Consider the following 23,043-nt stretch of genomic DNA (forward strand, 5'->3'; position numbering starts at 1 on the left):
AGCAGCTCCCCATCAATCAATGCGCAGAAAGCTCTGGTCAGAGCCGGGGTCTGTTTGCGGGCGATGGTCAGTGGACCCTCTAGACGCGATGACGGTCCTCTTACATGTGCTGGGAGTGACAGTAATACAGTGCAGTAAACTGCTTTCAACAGTGTGCCATAAACTGTGCTGATTGAACGCATCCTAGTAAATGTATTTACTGAGCGCATTCCTGTCGAGTAATTTTATAGGATGCCTCATATAAGCAGTGCCTAATGAATACATTGTGACAGATTACCTTTAATGACACGGTGTAGTGACAGCGAAACTGCACTTATTGAATGCATCCATCGATGCTGTGTAAATAGAATTCACGCTAGAGCCGTATTTATTAAATGGCTCCACTGAGCTGCATGCATTGAATCTACGCAATTCAGTTGCAATAATCGATTCTACGCCAATAAGCTGAGTTTATTCAATGCATCTTGGTAATTCCAGTTTATTGATTGCATGCTTGAAACTGCGTGATTTTTAATGCACTTGGGTAACTCGCCTTCGTAAGTCATGTTTCACTAATCAGCTAAGTATTTTGCATTTATTAAGTACCTCCTTTTAAAGTGATTCTATTGCATGCAACAGTGCTAGACTCATATATTGCATTCATTTCAGTGAACTGCACTTATTCAATACTTTGCAGCGCAATGTGCTTTTAAGTTGCCCCAGTAATGCATTCTTATAAAGCGAGTTTATGGAATGCATTTCTTAATGTGGATTTATTACCCGTTTTCAAGTACACTGTGTTTATTGAAAGAACCCTATTCAGCTGCAAGTACTGTGTCCACTGAATGCACCCCAGTGAGCTGTGTGCAGCAAGTGATTCAGAAGGAACTGCATTCATTGAACACGTGTCCGTAAACTCCAAAGTTTAGATGCAAAATGCCGACTGCATTGTTTAATGCATGAGTGTGCGAGATGTACATTTAGTGAGCGTATCCCGATGAAGGGCATACGTGTAAAGAACATTTATTGCAAGAATCCCAGGGAAGTGCATGGACTGAATGCACCACGGTAAACTGAATTTAAGGACTGCAACCACGGGTAATGCTTCACTGCAGCAATTGAAATTGCAAATTTCCTGACACCACCGCGTCTTTCCCTTGGCATCCATTTGTCAAACACTATCGGAATTATGGACGTGAGCCAATTGAATCCGTTATACCACACTTTAATAAATCGTTGACTGCAGGACACACAACCGTGTCCCCACCCATGGCTTTCATTGCACCGAATACCACTGGACAAGTTACAGATTGTAAACACACTCAGTTGCGTTCTTACTTACCTTGCGGTTCAGACCTGACAGGTTGGAATTATCACAGGCATCTCGAATATATTGCTCCGTTTATTAGGAATACAGTTTCCAATCACTGTTAATACGCTGAAGAGTATACCATACTCCACTTTCCAGCCGGGTTGGAATTATCACCTGCTGCATGCCCTGAAGAAGTCGTGGGAGTATCCTCCTAGACGAAACACGTGTTGGCTGTTTTTTTTTTTTGCTGGTTGCTTTTCTACGTGATTTGAAGAAACAACTCTTCTGCCCTTCACATTTTATAGTTTGGTGTTCTGATCCTTTGGCAAAATTAGTATCTCTGCTTTACTTAAAATTAGGACAGTGCCGGTCCTAGGCCTTCTGAGGCCCCGGGCGAAAGGGAAGATGTGAGGCCCCTCTAATTGCATATTGCGTCGCAAGAAGTGACATCACAGAAAGTGACTTTGCAGGACTTTTGATCTTAGTTATTTGGCATCACTGAAGCAAACTAATGTGGATATCAGTAACATGGACAAAAAGTAGAGGGGATGGAAAACAGGTGAGCAAATATCCATGAGTGTAACACTTGCCGGCTCCTTGAATGATTAGTTGGACATGCCCCCAAATTCCAAAGGAACCAGAGGGTCAAGAAAACAGCAGTATAAATTTATATTCACACTTTTGTGAATGAAACTTTTTTTTTTACTTTTCATGTCTGATTCACCAGTTTAGAGCACACCGAGCACTTTTTAACACACCTCAGACGCAAGTATATTAACTATTTATGTTTTGTGACTCAACTGTTCATTTTATCTAGCTATAATTACGCTTGTGACTGTCTGATTAAGTTCATACATGTGCGGATATTATCATTTTAAACCCAGAACTGATGTCATCAAATGAGTCTATATACAAAGAGGCCAAAGGGTCAGATCCCAACCCATTGCTGGTGGAAGCAGCATTCACATTTGGGAACAGCACTGATTAGTCATTCCTTGTTGGAAATGTCAGTCATGATGTGTGGAGACTTGACTCTATACCATTTGCACGAGTCTGTCATGGGAGAGGTGAATTCTAGCTGGCGACTGTGGGCCACTCCCAGCCCTCTGCCAAGCAGCTGCCACCTGCCTTGTGCAGATCTGGGCAGAGTGGGCAGGGCTGTGCACTTTACCTGCTTCTGCACACCAACATCCCTTCTAATTCCAGCAACCTAACCGTGCCCAGGTCTGAGCTGTGCTGGCAAGTGCACGTGGGCCACGTGCCTCAGCACCCACATCTACACCAGTGACAGTGACATGAATGTAAGGGACACGACTCTGAGGGCCTGTGTGCCTTTGTACCCTCATGCACCTGCCTTTAAATGTGCCATACTTGTTGCAGCATGGTCGGATCAAGAGCCCCTAGAACCTCAGACACCTGGAAACCCCCGTCCGCAACAGGGCAGAGACTGGGCTTGGCAAAGAAGTGCCCAGTCCGCCCAGGAGACAGCTGCTGTTCTCCCCCGGTCCATGTACGACTCGCTGCTCTGATGCAGGTCTTTCCTTTGCATTCAGGGACTTGTAGTCCTGGTTTTACGGTGAGATAAACATGACTGCTAGTGCCAGAATGTAAAGAAAACATCTAGACTGGCTTTACCAAAGGTTGTCTGCACACAGTATTCCTTTCAGGTAATCATAAGGGACGCTGTGTATCAATGATAAATGTGTGTTTTATTGTGAATGGTGCATAATGTACTATGTAAAATGATTCCCGCAGTAAAGTACTAATATTCTTTTAAAGAGGGCTTTATGCTGTACTTCTGCCATTTTTAACCACTGTAGATGACAGGTATGCAATGCACAAAAAGGGCTGATGTGTGAAATTAACTTACTTAAATGGACATGACTGATTAGTGCTACTTGTGAGAAAGATCACACATAATCTCACACCTAAGACATTGATGGCACACATAATCACTATGAACACGTAGAAATGTCACACCTAAGACATTGATGGCACACATAATCACCATGAAAACGTAGAAATGTCACACTAAGTCCAATGAAACCGTGGCAGCCATGCATGAGGAAAGTCATTCATTTTATGATACCGGCTTAGTGCACTGCTTCTGGGTGCTTAGCAAGGTTCTATCCTTTGACAGTCAAAGGCAATTACATTGCTGTCTCAGATATTGTTGTGCCTTACTACGTCATGGCTATGCCAAGTGTGCACGCTGTTTTCTCAAAGAACCACATATGTGTACGTATTATATGTGTAAATGATTTAACCCACTGTTTCTTTAAAAAGGGGCTGCTGTGCTGTTTGTTTATGCTGCTCACTTTTGGCTTGAAAATCATGCACAGTAGAATATCCCAGCATGCACAGGGGCATGCATGGAGCACAGGCTGTACCACGTTTTGCTCCATGTTCCTCAGGTTAAGCAAAGCAGTAACAGACACGGATTCCTCCTCCTAACCAGCTCTCACCCTCTGAGTCATGTAAACAGGATTTCTGTCGCTGGCATAAATTGCATTGGAGTCAATGCCAATGACTTTTCCTGATTGTACCTACATTTTCGACTACCGAGTGTCTGAATTAAGTACATTGCTGTCTACCTTTCTTTTTCCAGTGGCACTATTACACAACTACTGGGTTCCCCTGCATGACAGTGCACATGTCTCTCTGCAGACCTCTTGAGGACAGTCAGCATTCAGCTCTGCCCTCGTCAACCTCACTCAGCACTGTCTGTCTGTCTGCTGCTGCAGGTCTTTCTTACCTTAGTAAAACGCGGCCCGAACCGTCCAACTCCCGACTCCACACCGCACACCTTGCTCTCCTCTCCTGGCCAGGGAGCACCTACGGCGTGCATGCTGCGCAGCGTCACCGTCACTGCAGAGCGGGGGCTGGCCAAAATAATGTCCAGGGCCGTCATTGCAACCAACGAAGGTAATTTGAAATCATTTACTTATTCAGTGATTATCCTAAACATCTGGTGTGGACCCAGACTTCTTGGCCCTGTGTAGTGCTACTGGGTGGAGACTAACTAGCAGATGATGGGCACAAGGGGTTAATTACCTGTACAGGTACCCATGTTTCATAAAGACATCTAGACGTTCGAATGTTCATGTTTTCATCTCAGCATACGTTTGTACGTGAGATTTCTCGCACTTTTTCCGTCACACATCACTTGTTTCACGTGGCACAATTTCCTCTAGCATGGCCAGGCCACTTGTAACCATCGCAGGCAATCCTGGAAGCAAGCCCAGTTGTAACGACTGCCCACGTCGTACAAGGTGGAGGTGCCAGCTAGTGTCTGTACTGGCACATGGGCGTTCTGCAGAATGGCAGACCCCAGTTCAGCCAAGTTCAGGACGGAAGCCGAGGCGGCACGCTCAGGATGCTGATACCAGAGTGAGGAGATGCGAAAGCCTTTAACACGTGAACGTGAGGTAACCCATTAACGGGAGTTTGAACACGGCCAGGCGTGAAGAACAGACCTTTAAGAGACTGAAATAACAAGTGTACTATCTGTGCATATCTTTTCAGCCAGGCACCTTCGCGCACAGTACCTGCTCGCTGTACAAACATTGGCTCAGAACGCAATGTTTGATTTGCCCATTGTCGGGTAGGTAGGCCCCCCTGCGTTTGGAAAATATGGATTGATTTCTTTGGCCGGCGGCGGGGCCCCCTGAGCGCGAGGCCCTGGGCAGCTGCCCATACCGCCCATGCCTAGGACCGGATTAAAGCCTGTGGAAGTTTATGCACCAGGCCATGTACCTGACCCCCTTCTACACACAAGCTATGCATAGCGTGAGGTTGGGCTCGGGGCCTAACCTGTAGCACTGCCAATTACCATACAGATTACTTTACTCATGAACCAATCTATGACATCACTGATAATGTGACTGTAACATCAAAATTATATAATTGATGACAAGATTGTGCATTTCAGTGACTCGAGTTAATTGAGAAAACTATAACTGGTGAATTTCGATGATTTTGTTAGTTGGAACCCTTTTTTATTTTTACCGAACTATAATGTTCCTTTAACCTTTCTTTGTTTCAGTTGCATGAAGCCGTGTGGCACACACACACACCAAGTCGCTTGCCAGACAGCCGTGTTCACACGTGAACACGGCTGTAGGGGCCGAAATGCATAGACGGGTGTGAAGGCTTCAATTGCATGTGGATTCTCTTTACTGGAGTCTGGTGGATTTTGTTACTGGGCGGCGCACCCAGCATCATGCGCCACTCGCGCGGCGGTAGCGTGATATTTGCGGCACCAGGAGACATGCTGACATATATCCAAGCAATACCCTTTCAGGCTTAGAGTGACACTTAAATTATGGAAAAAATGAAGTAGGAAACTCTTGCTAGTTGCCAAGTTTTAGGTGGCGAGCAGATCCTTTAAATGGAGCACCCCAAAACACTATGGGCACTCTAAAATTACTCACCTCAAATGTCTGCTTATCTAGCAATTTCGTTTTAAGCTTTAAATCGGCAGAATGCCATCCATGCCGAGCTAGAAAAGTGTTGAGACTAAACGTTCGTAGCCAATCCCTGTCAGTAAACATATGGAATGTGTTCCCTTGGATGAGTTTTCTATTCCTTTAGGCTCTCCTCCAGATGTCTTACATGAGTATGCAATGCAGAATAATATCATACATTCACCCCAGTACAGGTGTGGTGAGCAAAAGAATGACGGATTAGACCCAGACTGGGGGGTGAATGTTTGCATTGTCCATCATTCCGTCCATCAATTGTTTCTTCTACCCTGTTCTCAAAGGCACACTTGGCTACTGTTGAATCAGAATGCAGTAAACATATGCCATGATCTATAATATCATTTGAAGGAAAGAAACAATGTGATTGTGAAGTCAAGTTCATTTTAATAATGTTTTTCTATCACACAAGTTGCATAAACTTGTCATGGTCACATGTATAAAGGCCCATGGATAAAGGTGTTGAACAATGATGAAAATGTAGAGTAAAAAATATAACTAGGGATGTGTTGTGGGAAAATAATATTTATTACTGTAAATAAAACTTAAGCAGCAACAGAATAAAGTCAATGTGCTTGGTCATTTAATAATTTAATTGATTGCTAACTGTAGGAAGTGTATTGTAGCAGTTTATTGACGGCCCACTTTCAGCAGTCCGTAAGGAGTCAGACCCTTTATATTAGTCTATATTCTATACGGAGACATCTGATAATGTCTGTTCATATTTCTATGCTTTGGACTTCATCCTATTCCTCACCACCTTGCTTTATCTAAGGTGTACTTCCATATGTATGAGTCGGTGAAGTTAAGTGGCTAATGAGTCTAGGTGGCACTAGACGGCCCTTTTGAGGAGACGCATTTAGTGAAATCCCAATGTTCTCTGCACCTTCATAAGATATCTTAAGGGTTCGTCCAATCCTTACCTGTCCATTTTAGCTATTAAGCCCCCAGGCTGAAGACTCTCACCTGTGCTCTAGGCAGTCCCACATTGGCGCTGTTGCATGACTACCCAATACCAGACATGTTGTGGAGTTGGCACTGGGCAGCGGTTGTCCAATGTAGCTCAGGATTGTCAGTCATTCGTTGATAAACGTATTGTGGAGCATGAGGTCCTCTGGCTTCAGTCAATGGACTTATTTCTTGCTGATTTCCTGGTAGAGGCACATGGGTCTGTTTTGAGAACCAGAATGGCTAATTTTGTCTGACTGAAAACAATTTATTTTAGCAGTCCGGAAGGCTAGAGTCTTATTCAACCATCTCAGGGATGGCAGGGGGAGGGAGCAGGGGAGGTGAACCCAATAATTGGACAGGCCCATGCTCCTCTCTCTTCCCAATGGCCGCAGTCAGCATGGCGATGCATGGCACCACACATTTTCTTTTACACACCATATTTTCAGATTTCATTGTCAACATTTCCATGCACCATGTGTACTCCTGCTAGGTTTGGTTCCATGCGTGCCCATGCCAACCAAGTAATGATGTGAAATGTCCTTTTGTGATCTTATCATCCTGTGGCGCCTTAACCTAGCGCCTGAGTTGCATCATACTGTACAAAGAAAATTACGGACAGTTCTGTTCTATTTGTTGCATGGTTTATGCTATATATATATATATATATATATATATATATATATATATATATATATATATATATATATATATATATATATATATATATATATATATATATATATATATATATATATATATAAAATTTTGGAACAGTACTATAAATTCTGTATACCGACCCTTATTTCTGTTTGAAAAGGGCCATTATGTAATTCTGGAATGTGAGGGATGCATGTGGTTACAATATTTATAGGATAAAAACGTTTTACTTGTTGCAAAAAATAACTTGCCATGATACTGCATGTTTCTCACCGTGTAACCCATGACATCATGTCTTGAATACATTTATTAGTCTTTCCAGGGTAAATGAGTGGAGAACATTTGTTTTATGACTTCTGTGTTTGGAAATAAAGTGGATATCCACTTCCTTTAATTGAAACTTTGTTGTAATAGTTTATTTAAGAGTGCATAATACCGTATTTATGGATGCATTTGCGGGTTTGTAGTTGGCAAATGTGTAATTCATTGGAATAAAGGATGTTTAAATGTAACAGTGAGAAGCAAAACTCCATATGTATATATCAAACAGATCTATATCCTAAATGTTCTCTTCCAACAGGTGATCTTACCAAGGTACAGGTTTTTGGAAAATGGCATAACATTCCAAGAAAACAGGTAACTTACGGAGATGTTGGATTAACCTATACGTATTCGGGGGTTACATTGCCGCCTAAACCATGGATACCCATACTGGATTGCATCAGGAACCGTATAACCGAAGCTACAGGACACCGCTTTAATTTTGTTCTGATAAACAGGTAAAGATGTTTTACAATCCGTTTACAGTTCTACACATCACAGACATATGATATATTATTCAGATGTGTACCAGATCTCTTCTTTAAAACCAATGCAATAAAACCAATAAACAATATAACACCGAGGGTCCATAATAAATAGAAAAAATTCACACTGTGGATCACCTCTAGAAAAACAGAAGGTACAGGTAAATAACAGAAGTCGATCCTCAGTAAGAGTACAATGGAGCGTGTATTTGATTCTTTTGGTATACACTCAAAATATTGAGTTTTGATATATCGATTTGCATTAATATCGATTAAAAAATATAGAATAGACACAATATCGACTGGACAGAATATAGACAACAAAAATATAGAATGGACAGAATATATACTACAAAAATATAGAATGGACAGAATATAGACTACAAAAATATCGAATTTGAGGTAAGTTTATATCAATTTTTAAAGTGTTTTTTATGTTAGTATATGTTTGAAAAGTGTATATTTATTTTATTATTTATATTAATTAATTATTTTTATGGTATTTAATTTTTGCGTAATATAATTCTGTAGCGGGTTGTGGGTTTATAGGGGGATAGGGTGGGAAGTAATTTAATTATAATTAATTAAATATATTAATTAATCTATTGGTATTTATTTTGAATGAATTGTTAATTAATTATTTATTGTTAATTAATTAAAATATAATTGGTAATTAATTGATTAATTGATTGTTAATTTTAGTAATTTATTTTCTGTAGCGGGTTGTGGGTTTATGGGGAATAGGGTGGGAAGTAATTTAATTATAATTAATTAAATATGTTAATTTATTGGTATTTATTTTGAATTAATTGTTAATGAATTATTAATTGGTAATTAATTAAAATATAATTGGTAATTAATTGTAATAAATCAATTAATTGATAAATATGTCAATTTTAGTAATTTATTTTCTGTATCGGGTTGTGGGTTTATAGGGGAATAGGGTGGGAAGTAATTTCATTATAATTAATTAAATATGTTAATTTATTTATTGGTATTTATTTTGAATTAATTTTTAATTATTGGTAATTAATTAAAATATAATTGGTAATTAATTTGAATTAATTGATTAATTGATAAATATGTTAATTTTAGTAATTTATTTTCTGTTGTGGGTTTATAGGGGAATAGGGTGGGAAGTTATTTAATTATAAATAATTAAATATGTTAATTTATTTATTTGTATTTATTTTGAATTAATTGTTAATTAATTAAAATATAATGGGTAATTAATTTTAATTAATTTAATAATTGATAAATATGTTAATTGTATTAATTTATTTTCTGTAGTGGGTTGTGGGTTTATAGGGGAATAGGGTGGGAAGTAATTTAATTGTAAGTAATTCAATTTTTAAATTCTTTTTTTTTAATCTAATTTTTAATTATTTTTTAATTGTTAATTAATTTATTGTTAATTGGTAAATAATTTGTATTAGTAGGTAATTATTTTTAATAATTAATTTTTATTTGTATTTTTAATTGATAAATTAATATATTACATAAAAGCGTTAATTATTTTAATTAATTTGTCATTGGTATTAATATTTATTTATATATGAAGTATTTACTTTCCTTACTGTTGCACTCACTGGAGTGGGAATAGTAATTTTTACCCTCCTGCTATCCAACGCTTTCCCTACTGTTGCACTCACTGGAGTGGGAATAGTAATTTTTACCCCTACGCTATCCTACGCTTTCCCTACTGTTGCACTCTCTGGAGTGAGAATAGTAATTTTTACCTCTACGCTATCCAACGCTTTCCCTACTGTTGTACTCTCTGGAGTGGGAATAGTCATTTTTACTTTCCCGGTATCCAATGCTTTCCCTACTGTTGCACTCACTGGAGTGGGAATAGTAAATGTTATGCCTACGCTATCCAACGCTTTCCCTACTGTTGCACTCTCTGGAGTTGGAATAGTAATTTTTACCCCTACGCTATCCAACGCTTTCCCTACTGTTGCACTTTCTGGAGTGGGAATAGTAATTTTTACCCTCCCGCTATCCAACGCTTTCCCTACTGTTGCACTCACTGGAGTGGGAATAGTAATTTTTACCCCTACGCTATCCAACGCTTTCCTTACTGTTGCACTCACTGGAGTGGGAATAGTAATTTTTACCCCTACGCTGTCCAACGCTTTCCCTACTGTTGCACTCTCTGCAGTGGGAATAGTAATTTTTACCCTCCCGCTATCCAACGTTTTATGTTGCACTCACTGGAGTGGGAATAGTAATTTTACTGCTATGCTATCCATTGTTTTTCCTACTGTTGCACTCACTGGAGTGGTAATAGTAAATTTAACCCTCTTGCTATCCTATGGTAAATATATTGTATATTTTTTATTAATACTATGTTTATATATATATTTTTTTTGGGGGGGGAGGAGCCCAGTGACATCAGCATTACATCAGGCGGAGCAGAGCTGATGAACTATTTACAAGACTCTGGTGGGTGCAGGGCGCTGAGGAAGGCAACATTAGCCGAAATGCATTCGCCACCCCCTACCTGCACAGCTTTTGAATAAAGTGCCTCTAAAGATTCCCCCTCCGGCCTCCGCTCTTTTCTTTCCAGGGAAGTGGTCATTTGATAATTTTAATGTTATTTAAGTATTTTAAGTATGTTTACGTTAGTTATATTTATTATTTCATTAATTTAAAATTACTTTTAACTATTTAAAAAATTCGATATTTTGACTATCTATAGTTTTTTACATCGATATTTTTGATTCGATATTTTTGTACCTACCTGTTTGGAGATAGGTCGATATTTTGGTATTCTATATTTTTACCTCGATATTTTGGTAGGTCGATATTTTGGGATTCTATATTTTGTCAGTGATCCGATTCTTTTACGAAGTCGACTTACAGTCTATGTATGCATCATAATTAGGGCTCCCGGTTTTCCGTTTTTACGGATTTTTACATATAAATACAGACGGAAATGTATATTTCCTTTGTCTGTATTTATATTTAAAAACGGCAAAATACTAGCAAAGTTTGCCCCACAGCCGTCTGGTATTTTGCTACCGACGTTCCAAATAAACAATGCTGCTGTCCCGTGTAACAGGTGTGGTATTTTTGTAACAACAATGCCATCCCTTAAACTTTGTTTGTCAAATGAAATCAAAGCATAATTGGACAGTGCGAGAGGCCCCACCGGAGGAAATCCAATCTCGTTCACAGAAACAGCCGTCAAGAAAAGAAGACCTGGGTGTTTCTGCTGACCTCAAAAAGCTATGAGCCTACATGGTTGTAGTTACTTAAACAGAGAGATAAACAGACAGGCTTTGGCACCAAAGACAGCTCAGGGGTTGTCTACGGTGCTGAAGCACCATCACAAAGTAACACAAGTCCACGAGATAACATTAGGCATGAGAGAATATTTCATTTTGTATACAAACTCATATAAAAAAATAAACTAAAAAAGGCTATTAGTTTATTTATGTGATATATTGCAGGTGCCTTTACACCATATTACAATATTTGAAAGCTTAAAAATGTCTCCTTTTGGAACCCCGTCTTTTTTTATTGTATATCCCCAATTCCCATACTTTATAGTACTGTGTCAGCTGTCTTCTGTAAGAACGTGTGTATTGCCTAGAGCGTAAAGACCGCTGAGTAGCTTTACTCAATCACATCAATATGATTAACATGGCAGATTTAGACTATGGGGGTTTGTCATGCCTCTTGTGGTGAAGTTTGCTTGTGGAAAAAATGCTGCTGTAGGCATATCCAAGATGTGGACAAGGAGGAGAGGGTACTGGGTGTGCCACTGGAGGTGTGAGAATTTGTGAGGGAAGAAAGCATGTTTAGGATATGACTCGGTTGTCTGTCTGTGAGGCTGTTTAGGTGTGAGGAAGGTTAGAGGGGGAAGATTTGCTAGGGATATAGATCGTTTTTTTTCTTTTTGCATTTTTATCTTGCGCAAACTTTACTCAAAGGTACTGGAGCGCCTTAAATGAGTACCAGTTACATTATACAAGGACACATAGTTGGCATGGAAAAGGATTGGGGAGGTTAAGGATAATGCTGCAGAAGTGAAAGATGAACCCGAAAGGAAAGTCTTGGAGCGAGGCCTGGAGAGAGGAGGCATGCCCTGGGAGGCAGCCTCCCAGATCAACAGACAGACCCTCCAGTTTTTCGCGATTTGCAAAATAATCGCGAAATTATCTGAAGGGCGCGATGGCCGCGATATTGACCTTTTTGGCCGCGAAAAAGGTCTTCAGCAGGCAGCAAAAAAGATGGTGACATCTTATTGGCTGTATGCGCCTACGTCATCACGTGGGCGCGTACAGCCCTAATAGCGGCCTGCTTACTTCGGCATTGAGGCATTTATGTGCGTGGCTGCGTGCGCTTTAGATGGAAAGTCTCCGAGAAAGCCGAGCAATGTTTTCCTTTCCGCTTCACGGCTCAAATAGCAATTTCTTCATTTGAATGAAAACTCGTCAAGAACAGAGAGGATTCTTTCTTCCTTGTGAAGCAAGGTACCGACATTCTCACGTAGTAATGTATCCAGTACTCCCACAACATTCCATGTGTACTGAACACTCCCCCTTTCATTCCTCTTAACATATCACCAAAAGCCACTGCGCATCTTCCGTTTAATGCTGTCAAAACTGTATTTGCATCGCCTTTTTACTTTTGAAATGACTGCGACTTCATAAGGGAACCTTAGGATCAAAGTAATAATGTACATGGGACACCGAGTGGGTGCTGCCTCCTGCCGAGACCCCACCTTCACTTCACCCAGCATTGCAAACACATTCTGTCCCTGCTTCACTGCATCTCCCTCAAAGATAGGAAAGTGAGGGCCTCACACAATTAGCCTGGGTTGTGATGCCGCCAATCTGTTAATTTTTTGTCCCAGGGCGCTGCCTGTCCCGGTTCGGTTTTAAGGAGCTGTGGCTGTTTCTTGCTCCAGAAGGCGCTAAATGGTTCGTGCTGCAGTGAATAGAGGAACCACATGTCCAAGGGGACAGGAGAAAAGCGGGTTACATTGGGTGCGGGCGTTCGTGTGGTCTAACATTTTTCAACTGGCTTGAAGAGATTTTTAAAATGCCCAAACGAGGTTGCCACAAATATGTTTATCTTGCCCCCGAGAGCTTTCGTGAAATACGTCACAATAATAATGAAGATTTATTTACAGCTGCAACATAAAGTGGGATTGTAGCTGGCCATTGCACCATGACTCGAATTTTGCCTTCAGTGCTAAACTGCAAATCATCTGATCATGGGCAAACAATTGTATTTTGCCGTACCTAAAATTGCAATGTATGAACTGAAAAAGCACTGGTCCCCTGTTAGATGGAGTGAGCATGTCTGCCATTGACGCCTATCAGAGGGTTTATTGTTTTCAGAAAGCAGAGCTAAGAACACCACAGCTTCGTCTCATGGAGAAGGAAGAGGCAGCGTTAGAGCCACACTCCCACACTGGCACTCTGGAACTACCTGGCACAACTCCTGATGTTCAGCATTTGTGCTACAGCCCCACACTCCGTTCAGAATCTGCCTGCATTATGGTCCGGGGCTTGGATGACACACTGAAATACTTCAGCTTTACCCAGGAGTCTCTGGGATGCCTGTGATCGTAATATAAAACATGATTCCCCAATGCCCATTCCTCCCTTACCCATCAAACAACAGGAGGCAGGAAAAATAAAAATTAAAAAAATGGGCGCCATGACTAAATATAAAGCGCAGTGCCAGTGCATATTCAAGTTATATGCATGGCAGCCCGTGAAGCGGACCTCATGGTGCCTTCTCCGATGGGGAAAAAAAACTGTTTAGATTTCTTATTTTCCAGGGAGCCGGTAAAAGCAGCTACCAGTCCAAACAGGATTAAGAGAGCCAATGGAACTCTTCAGATTGGTTAATGTTGGCTTCTGAAAACACTTGAAGTCTTTAGGTGAAAGTGTGACCAAAATCAGGGGAACAAACCTGAATTTACCAATTCTCTGATAATTATACTGGGCCCTATTTTCTTCATCCCTGAAGTAAACAATACTCTGAAGTGTGATAGCCACTGAAAACCCAAGCTTATAACTGGCTTAGACTCCGTTTGCGGTTCTCCTAGACCATCAAGCCCGAAACAAGCCAAACTTTCTTGTGGTTTCTGCCCACTATGTTCCGGTAGGTCAGGCCACCGGTTTCTAACATATGCTCTGGGGTACCGTCATATGTAGTACTGGACTAGTTACCTCCGTAAACAAAATGAGGGGGATCAGTATGACTAATTACACAACATTTTAAAAAGCACATAATTTTTTAATGCAATTCTTTTATAGCGCTATTCTTTCTAATGCAGGATGTTAGAGTGCTTTGCATCACACCCACATATTAAACAGAGACAAAAAATCATACACTTGTGAATTCCATGTCTATGACGTTACATATAAAAAAGGGTTACAAGGTGGAAGAGTCCCCTATCACCTATACTACAAGGCATTAGGCTGTATTAGAAAGATTACAAGGTAAGAACTACAAGTGGCAAAATGATCTCTGTGCCAAAAGCCTGGGGCGGGAAGGTTGCTCGCAGAGGAGTTGTGGTGGGAATAGTCGCGTATTGGGATGTAGACTGCACGCACAGCACCTGTAAGTCAAATTGTGGTGGGGCTATATTGTGAAAGGGTTTACACCCACCTCATGCCACTGATCGGCGTAGCAGTGGCGCAACACAGCCCCCAGCAGCCCCCGCAGTTCGATGGGGCCCCTGAGCTCCATGGTGCCCCCTTAGCACAATACTCTGGCTGGAGGGCTCCCGATTGAGTCCAGAGGGGTCCCTCCACGTACCTTGCAGGGGGGCCCCCTCTGGTTTCATTACACCAGTGCTGCGTAGAGCAATATTTAACATGCTTACATTAGCCATGGCAATGCACTTCCACCCACTAGGATCCTGTGCCCTAGGGCACCTGAGGAAGGGGTATCATGCCTCATGGGTCCAGGAGGCAGTGGTGCCCTGCAGGGGTGCGTACATGGGTGCTAGAACATGCCAGGGAGAAATGGGAGCCCATTGCCATGAGGTTAGGAGTGTAGCTGTGCTTCCAATGAACTGAAGACACTTTAAACATGCCTATATCAAAGTGGAGAACTCTGCTAAAACAGTTTCCATCGATTTAAGGCTGAAAATGAATGATTATGAGTACAATAAAGTGCCGCAAAAATGCCGCTAAATTTTCATATGTGTGCCGCTAAATTTCCATATTTGTGCCGCTAAATTTGCTAATCCATGCCTGAACAGAGGTGATCCTTCTGCATACACCTCCGCAGCCCTGCAGGCAGCAGACAGAGGGTGCAGGCGCTTTGAAGCTGGATAACGTAATCGCACACAAGGCACTTTGGCAGCCTAGAGAACAGGCACAGTGTCAGGGCGCCCCAGGAGAGCTGACCCAGATTTCACATGGCATAGTCAGTAGTGCTCGGATGCTCAAGGGCACTGAACGCCGCCAGGCACACCTACACTGCATTTCTCGGCCCACTGCAGACCCTACTTCATCCTTAGCAATGCCATTACTCCTTTATCACTCCACCCTGCCTGTCGCAGCCCTTCTGGATTATGTTACTGGTTCTGAATGCACCACAAACTGCGAGATTGAAAACGGGGGAGTGTCTTCCAGCAGTAGATCAGCGAGTCACGTAATTAATTGGGTGATAACGACCTGAAGGCCTATCTGTCCCCAACCCTAACTAACACTCAGTGTGCCACTTATTCGGTCCCTGATTTACCCAACTATTGTGTGTTCGAGCACCTGCCTGATGAACAGGTCCAACTCTCACTGGCTGTCCAATACACCTTCCCCCCCTTCCATCGAAGGCCAGGTGCGCCATATCACGACAGACTGGGTGTGCAAGCTGCCAGTCACATGATCAGGTCTAGTTGTGCCCGACCACGACCTATCGCAAAGCCCTAGGGAAGGATGGGGAGTTCCAGATGCACTGGGCTGTGTTTAAAGAGCACACAGTGTTCATTGCATCACTTCCGGCTCAGACTTGACTCATTCTGGGGGACCAGGCAGGGAGATACCGGACTTGTAAGAGGGTTCCACTGCACAGGAAGGCCTTCAGAAAAGACGCGTTAGGCATGTGCTTTTACAAGTGGGTAATATAATTACGTAGAGAAAGAGAAACATACCCTTTATTTTAAAATATCAAAATAGGACTATAGCCTCCAATTTTAGATTATTTTTTTCTGGACAATTTGGGTGACATGGCCTTGGCAGCTATGGGTTAGTCCACTCCGCTTCCAGTAAAAACAATTTGGCTCACTTAAGCCACGTTAGAGCTAATGTTTAACATGGGGCTCACTCTGTCACAACCAGTATGTATGTCCTACAGCCTCCTTCCTGTGTCAATTTAAATAAATGTGGAAAAATACTAGCTGTTGCGTCGTCTTTTGCTTGTCGTAAAAATAAATGACGATAAATAGCGATAAAATGCCCCCAAAATAAATATGGATAAATACAGACGGAAATGTCAAAAAATAAATACCATAAAACCAGGAGCCCTAATCATAATAACACCCACCTCCATCGTTATTTCCTACACTAGAAGCAAGGAAATGTCCTTTTGGCTTCAGTATAGCAGAAACCTTCACACTCCGATACAGAAGACAATGATGTGTGTGTGCTAGAAGCTGATGTGCCACCCATAGCTAATAAAAAATAAAAAAGGTCACATGGACTGACCAATATGTTGAATATGTGGATAGCCGGTGTACCTGTAAAGTGCTTACAGACTAGGTACATGTCTTTGATTGTGAAGTAGCTAAGAACAAGCATGCCCTCAGACAATTATGTGTAATTTGACACCAAAATACGATCAGCTGGTCATGGCTAAACAAATCTTGATTTTGCACCGCACAGATCCCTTCCCCCAATAATAATAACCTTAAGAGAAAGCTCAGAGCTCACTGTCTATCTGAATAATGGTGCTTAAGGGCGAAATGGGAAAATAATGACACTTAGGCAAGACACCATAGCTAGGCTTTCCTTTGTTTACACAGGGGGGGTTGTAATACCTCCTCCTCTCCTAAAGTGAACTGAATCGTAAATCACTCTGGTTCAGGGGAGGACTGTTTTGGGAGTGAATTAGTGGTTTACCGTATGAGCCTAGTTTGATCTGCTGCAATTACCTTTTACATTCCTAAACCACGGTATTCTGGTCTCTTGCTTCAAGCATAGAATCCCCATTAGAATGATGGAATGGGGCAGCAGCAGTTTGAGGCAAGGAAATCAATTAAAGGTAGTTATGTAGAAATTAAACAGTCTACTTAACTTAGATGGGCCTTCAAGGTCTGTGGCCCCAATTTTCCTCATATCCAGAACTATGCAAACACAAGGGGAGATAAAGAGGCGAAAGACACTGTACGTCTTCCAAATGTTAATGCATCTAATCACAACAGTACGTTATATCAAGTGAGAATGCAAAAGAACTCTGTATCCCTTATTAAATATCTCTAGGTGGAAAGACCAGATATAGTTTTTCTGGACGAGGGAACCTCACCCACTATGAGGCTTGCTTCATCATAGGCTCCCTCACCCCAACCTGGTAAGATGGTACTACCAGGGCAGACTCAACCTTATGAGCATGAGTGAGTTCTTGATAAAATAATTCCAGGATAATTACAGGGTTCCAGATCAAAATAAATTAGGGTAACCCTATAGGAATTCCCTTGATTCTTAGGTACCCTTGGTAGAACTGAAAAATATGTTTCTGGGCACTATGACCCTCACATCTATGATTTTTTGCTGAGACATTGTGTCCCTCACAACTATTATCCAACCAACATGTTTCTGTCCATAAACTAGCCTAATACACAGTCTCGGACACTCATCAGGGCTAACATAGGTAGAGATAGTAAATTCCTCCTAACTAAAGTAACACCGTCTCATGCAGGTGGCACAAGGAATTCCTACCTTGTCTGCAAGGAGAATACCACCTAGGCAATAATATAATGAATGTTGGTTGATATAATTTAAATAGTGATATAAAGTTAGCACACATGATCCTTTAAGTAACACTGCAAAGCAAAACACGCTACACATGTGAAATTGTGGTCCTGGGGAAACAAAAAAACACATGCACTGTTATGTTATGTTATGAATTCTTATATAGCGCATGACTCACCCGGGGGCATCTCAGCGCTTACCAAGGGGATACCAGAAGGGGAGCGGAAAAATAGAGTCTGCAAAAAAACAAGTATAGAACAAAAAAGTTTTTAATTGTTTCCTGAAAGACAAATAGGAAATGGATTTTCGCAGAGCCACCGGGAGCGAATTCCAGTGTTTGGGGGCAATATAAGAGAAAGCTCTGCCACCTGTGCGTGTTAACCGGATACGTGGGACTTTCAAGAGAGCTAAAGCATTTGATCTTAGATTGCATTCAGATATTTGTTTGAAAAGTTTGTTTTGGAGCTATCATGGTCCCGAGCCTTTAAGTGCTTTAATGGCGAGACAACAGACCTTAAAGACAGATCTTTTTTCCACCGGTAACCAGTGCAGTTGTCTGAGTAAAGGAAGGGATGGGGATCCAGGAGGGCGATTTAGGACCATTCTAGCGGCAGTGTTCTGTGTTATCTGAAGTTTTTTAAGGTGGTGGCACCTCCTTCAGCCAACAGGGCGTTACCGTAGTCGAGCCGACCAATAACCATTGCCTGGACTACAGTTCTACGATGTTCAAGTGGTAGATAGGTAAGTATTCTACGTAGTAGGCGCAGGCTATAATAGCAAGATCCTGAGATGTTCTTAACGTTGTCTTTCATAGTGAGTTTTGAGTCCAGCTGGATTCCCAGACTCTTCACTGAGGCGGACGGAGTTGGGGCTTCACCCAGCTGGGGAGGCCACCAGTCAGACGTCCAAGAGGGGGCATCTTTGCCTAAGATCATGAGCTCTGTTTTCCCAGGTTGAGCTGGAGGCAGCGCTCCCTCATCCAGTCCGCAATTGCTAACATTCCACCAGAGAAACTAAGTTTCTCGTCAGTGGTATTTAAGCCTTTTGGGAACAGCAGCTGTGTATCGTCGGCATATGATATTATCTCGAAGCCGAAAGGTTGGACTATCTTGGCCAGGGGGGCCAAGTACATGTTAAAGAGGGTCGGACTTAGGCATGAGCCCTGAGTCACCCCTTTGTCCAGCAAGAACTTTTTATGGGAGACAAACAGACCAACTGTGGTGGTTTGCCATCTGTCTGTGGTATATAAATAAATAATACCGGATCTATTTTTGAGTGAATGAATGAATAACAGATAGCTCAATAAATAAGAGTCAAGATTCGAGGTAGTAGGAGTTTTTGCAGGTTTAATACAGCATAAGGACAGGAACAGGACAACCTGCATAGGAATAGGATGACAGGGCCCAGCAGCTGCTGGGGCTGGGATGAGCGCGCTAACTTTTAATAATAATACATGAGCATATATACATAGCGCGAACACATAGCATTACATTGCGGTAGGCGTAGCAGTGGGTGGAGCAGAAGGCGTGACGCGTAGCAGTCGCGAAAGATAAGAGTAAAAAGAGGTGTAACTCAGACATGTGATGTAAACGTAACAGAATATGTCATGAATGGGCGGAAACATAGGAGGGGGCTACCTAAGGAGCCGGGGACCTCTAACCTGGTGGTGCGCGCAAACTGGCAATGACGTATTACTAGGAGAAGCTGGGGGCTATGAACTCTGTGCTAGGAGCAGAGACTAAAGTCTGGAGGGTCAGAGCGACATGTACCTAAACCCTATCTGGTATCTAATGTTTAGGGAACATGTTGATATAAACTAAAAGTCATGAGGGGAAAAGCTAACTGACTCTAAGACTGGAGCATGCATTTATTCTACATATAGTGCGTGATGAAGAATATTAAATGACCATTAAATACAGTATTTCTCTTAATATGGAGCCGCATAGGCTAGACAATGACGGAAACTATTGATGCAGTTCAGTAGTTTAGGAATGCAGAGAAGGAGGACTAAACTGATAGCTGGAATCATAACATAGTCTTGGCAGACTCAGAGGCAGAGCCAAGCTGCACCGGGCACTGCGAGGCAGGAAGTAAGTGAAAGGTCGAGGATACAGGTGGGGGCTGTATCGCTCCTTAGCGAGGCTTCAGGAGACAGGAGCTGAATCTGATGTCCGGGCCCTTTTGAGGCCTGGAAACGGGGACTTTATAATGAAATAACGTGCACACTGAGAAACGTGGCAACGTAGCTTTACATAGGCCTGATATTCGTAGTATTCACGAGGACTGGAAACTAGCATACTAGAGGTGGACACAACTGTAATTGCGTCATTAATCGGACATGGGGAATAACATATGCATATTGGTCATGCACACATAACATATGATGGATGACACGTAGGGACACAGAACATGACAAAATTTACTTTTCCACATTCCCTCCTTGTCACTACGTTTCCATCAGGAAACATCAATATTCATGATACCATCTATCATTTCATACAGTACCATTTGTTCATCTCGAATTGTCTTGGAACGAGATTTAGAACGGGGCTTGAGACTAGGAATACAAGAGGTAGCACACATGCCGCAAATCGCAGGGCCACATTGTATACAGAGGCAGCAGCTGAATATGATCGCTACTGTGATACCTAGAAAGGACAGGACTTTCCATCCCCAGGCGGAAATTATATTCCAGAACCAACCGGACCATGTCCAGGTGCCTGGATCTTGGTGTAATAGATGGGCTATTTTATGAAGTCTGGTTATAGCTGAATAAACAGACGGCGCGTTATTTGGAATGAAAATGCAGCAACTAGATCCGATGACTCTACAGGCCCCGCCCCTATCGGCCAGTATGACGTCAAGGACGAGACGATTCTGGAGCACAACAATTCTCATAAAGGATTGCTCTTCGGTTAAGTTACCTAGAGCGGAGGCAGTCTCATCTACTACAGCTTCAAGGGTTCTTGTTAACCTACGGATTAGCTTACTATTTACAACTGTACCTAAATAAGGGAACACACCTTTATCAATATCAATGAATTGCTCTGCAGCAGTTTCAGTATAATCGACAATCGGGAGGTTTCTCTTGTGTCTAGTATGTACTAGGAAGGAATTCCTATGGTAGTCAGGTGGGGCTAGGAAAACAGGTGGCAGTAGGAAGGCAATGTAACAGGTTCCCTCCCAATCGAGGGGCAGACGAACATATGCGGTTTGACCACAAACAAAATAAGAATGACGTGAAGCTTTGAAAATAGATTTCCCACTGTCACTATACTGGATAATAGTAGTACAATCACTATGTCCTACGTGTACAGAACCATAATTACGAACACATAATTCGCCTTTGACTGGTAGTACTGAAATAGCAGGTGAGTCTGGAGTAGTATCAGACTGAACATTCAGGACCATGAAATTCGAAGAATAGTTACCTAAATTATACACTTCGTTTTCTAGATCTAAACCTGTTCTGTGGGGGAAACCTTGCTTGTCTGGGAAACATGTGCGGTTAAGAAAAGACATATCTGTTAAGGATGACGTTAACGTGGACCATGCTCCACATGAACCATTATGTGAAAAAGGATAAGGAAAGAGTGGCAGAACTCCCTTCGGTGTCTGGAAAGGGGGGAGTCGACCACACACCCAACAATTAGTGGCATTGCTGGTCTGATGTGAATAATGCAACATACGGATGAAGGTATTGTTACGCATAGCGAGGCGGTAGGACAGTTCATGAGGGGGCAGATCACTAAACGTGTGCTCTACTGTAACATTAGAATGCTTACTTACATGAGGAACTGGAAAACACAGGAAAAATGCGTAACTAGTGCAGGAAATCATTATGCTGATGAATAATATGAAACTCAGAAAAACGATACATCGGTTTGAGTTTTGACTAACTCTCTCACTATGGGGGTCTATTTTATACATGTCAGAAACAGTCTAACCGTTTCACCTAGGGGAGGACTTATACAATCAAACTGACTGACTTATTTTACTAGACCTTAGCTTTTGCTTATACTCCTGCTGCGGAGTTTTCTCTAACAGGGGAGGGGTTGTATCAATGTCATTTGCGGGACAGTCCTTAGGAACAATGTTTTGACAAGTCTTGATATCCTGGGAAATGTTTTTAGAGACCGGCTTTAATCCGTAGAATTTCTTGACGTGCGAAAGGTGCACCCAGCCGCGGCGACCTTCCAATTTCACAGCTGTACGGGTGGTGAGGAGGACCTGACGGGGCTCCTTCCAACGTGGCTCCAGCGGACTTGATCTGTCAAAGTTCCGGACGAGCACCATCGAACCTGGAACGATCTCATGCGGTGCCACCTCGGTATTGTCTGGAAATGCGGCGGCAACCTGTGAACGACATGAGTTGAGGGCAGACATCAAGGAAGCTAGGTAATCTGTCAGCATATTACATGAAACATCAGTAATACTTCGGGGTCTAGGAGTACCCCACATGTTAGGGGGGCGGCCGAATACGACCTCATACGGGGACAGACCTGATCTGGAATGTGCGACCATGCGCATATAAAACAAAGCGACTGGCAGAGCTACTAGCCAGTCCACACCCTTATCTTTACATATTTTGGCAATTCGAATTTTCAGAGTCTGATTATGTCTCTCGACTAGACCGGCTGCTTCAGGATGGCGTACACAATGGAACTTCCACTGGTACCCTAACAACAGGGAAACGTGCTTCATCAACTCGGATGAGAATGGCTGACCGTTATCAGAATATACGACTCTAGGGAGTCCATATCGAGGGAAAAATTCACGAACCAACTGCTTGGCAGTGGTCGCGGCTGTGTAATCTGGGACTGGATATGCTTCTGTCCATCTGGACAAAGCGCATACAACTACAAGGACATACTTGAAACCTCGACATCGCTCCATCTGAATATAATCCATCTGGA

The 23,043-nt window shown here is 42.2% G+C and overlaps 1 protein-coding gene across 6 annotated transcripts in view; it reads left to right on the plus strand.

The window, feature by feature from the left end:
* Positions 1-23,043, plus strand: part of ALKBH2 (alkB homolog 2, alpha-ketoglutarate dependent dioxygenase) — a 126,324-nt gene that overhangs the window by 61,492 nt on the left and 41,789 nt on the right. For all 6 annotated transcript variants that reach the window (XM_078667392.1, XM_078667390.1, XM_078667389.1 and 3 more), the window contains one exon: positions 7,961-8,159. In XM_078667392.1, coding sequence (XP_078523518.1) covers positions 7,961-8,159 — 199 coding nt within the window. The remainder of the gene's footprint in view (positions 1-7,960; positions 8,160-23,043) is intronic.

This window comes from Lissotriton helveticus, chromosome 11, assembly GCF_964261635.1.
Source record: "Lissotriton helveticus chromosome 11, aLisHel1.1, whole genome shotgun sequence".
Taxonomy (NCBI): Eukaryota; Metazoa; Chordata; class Amphibia; order Caudata; family Salamandridae; genus Lissotriton; species Lissotriton helveticus.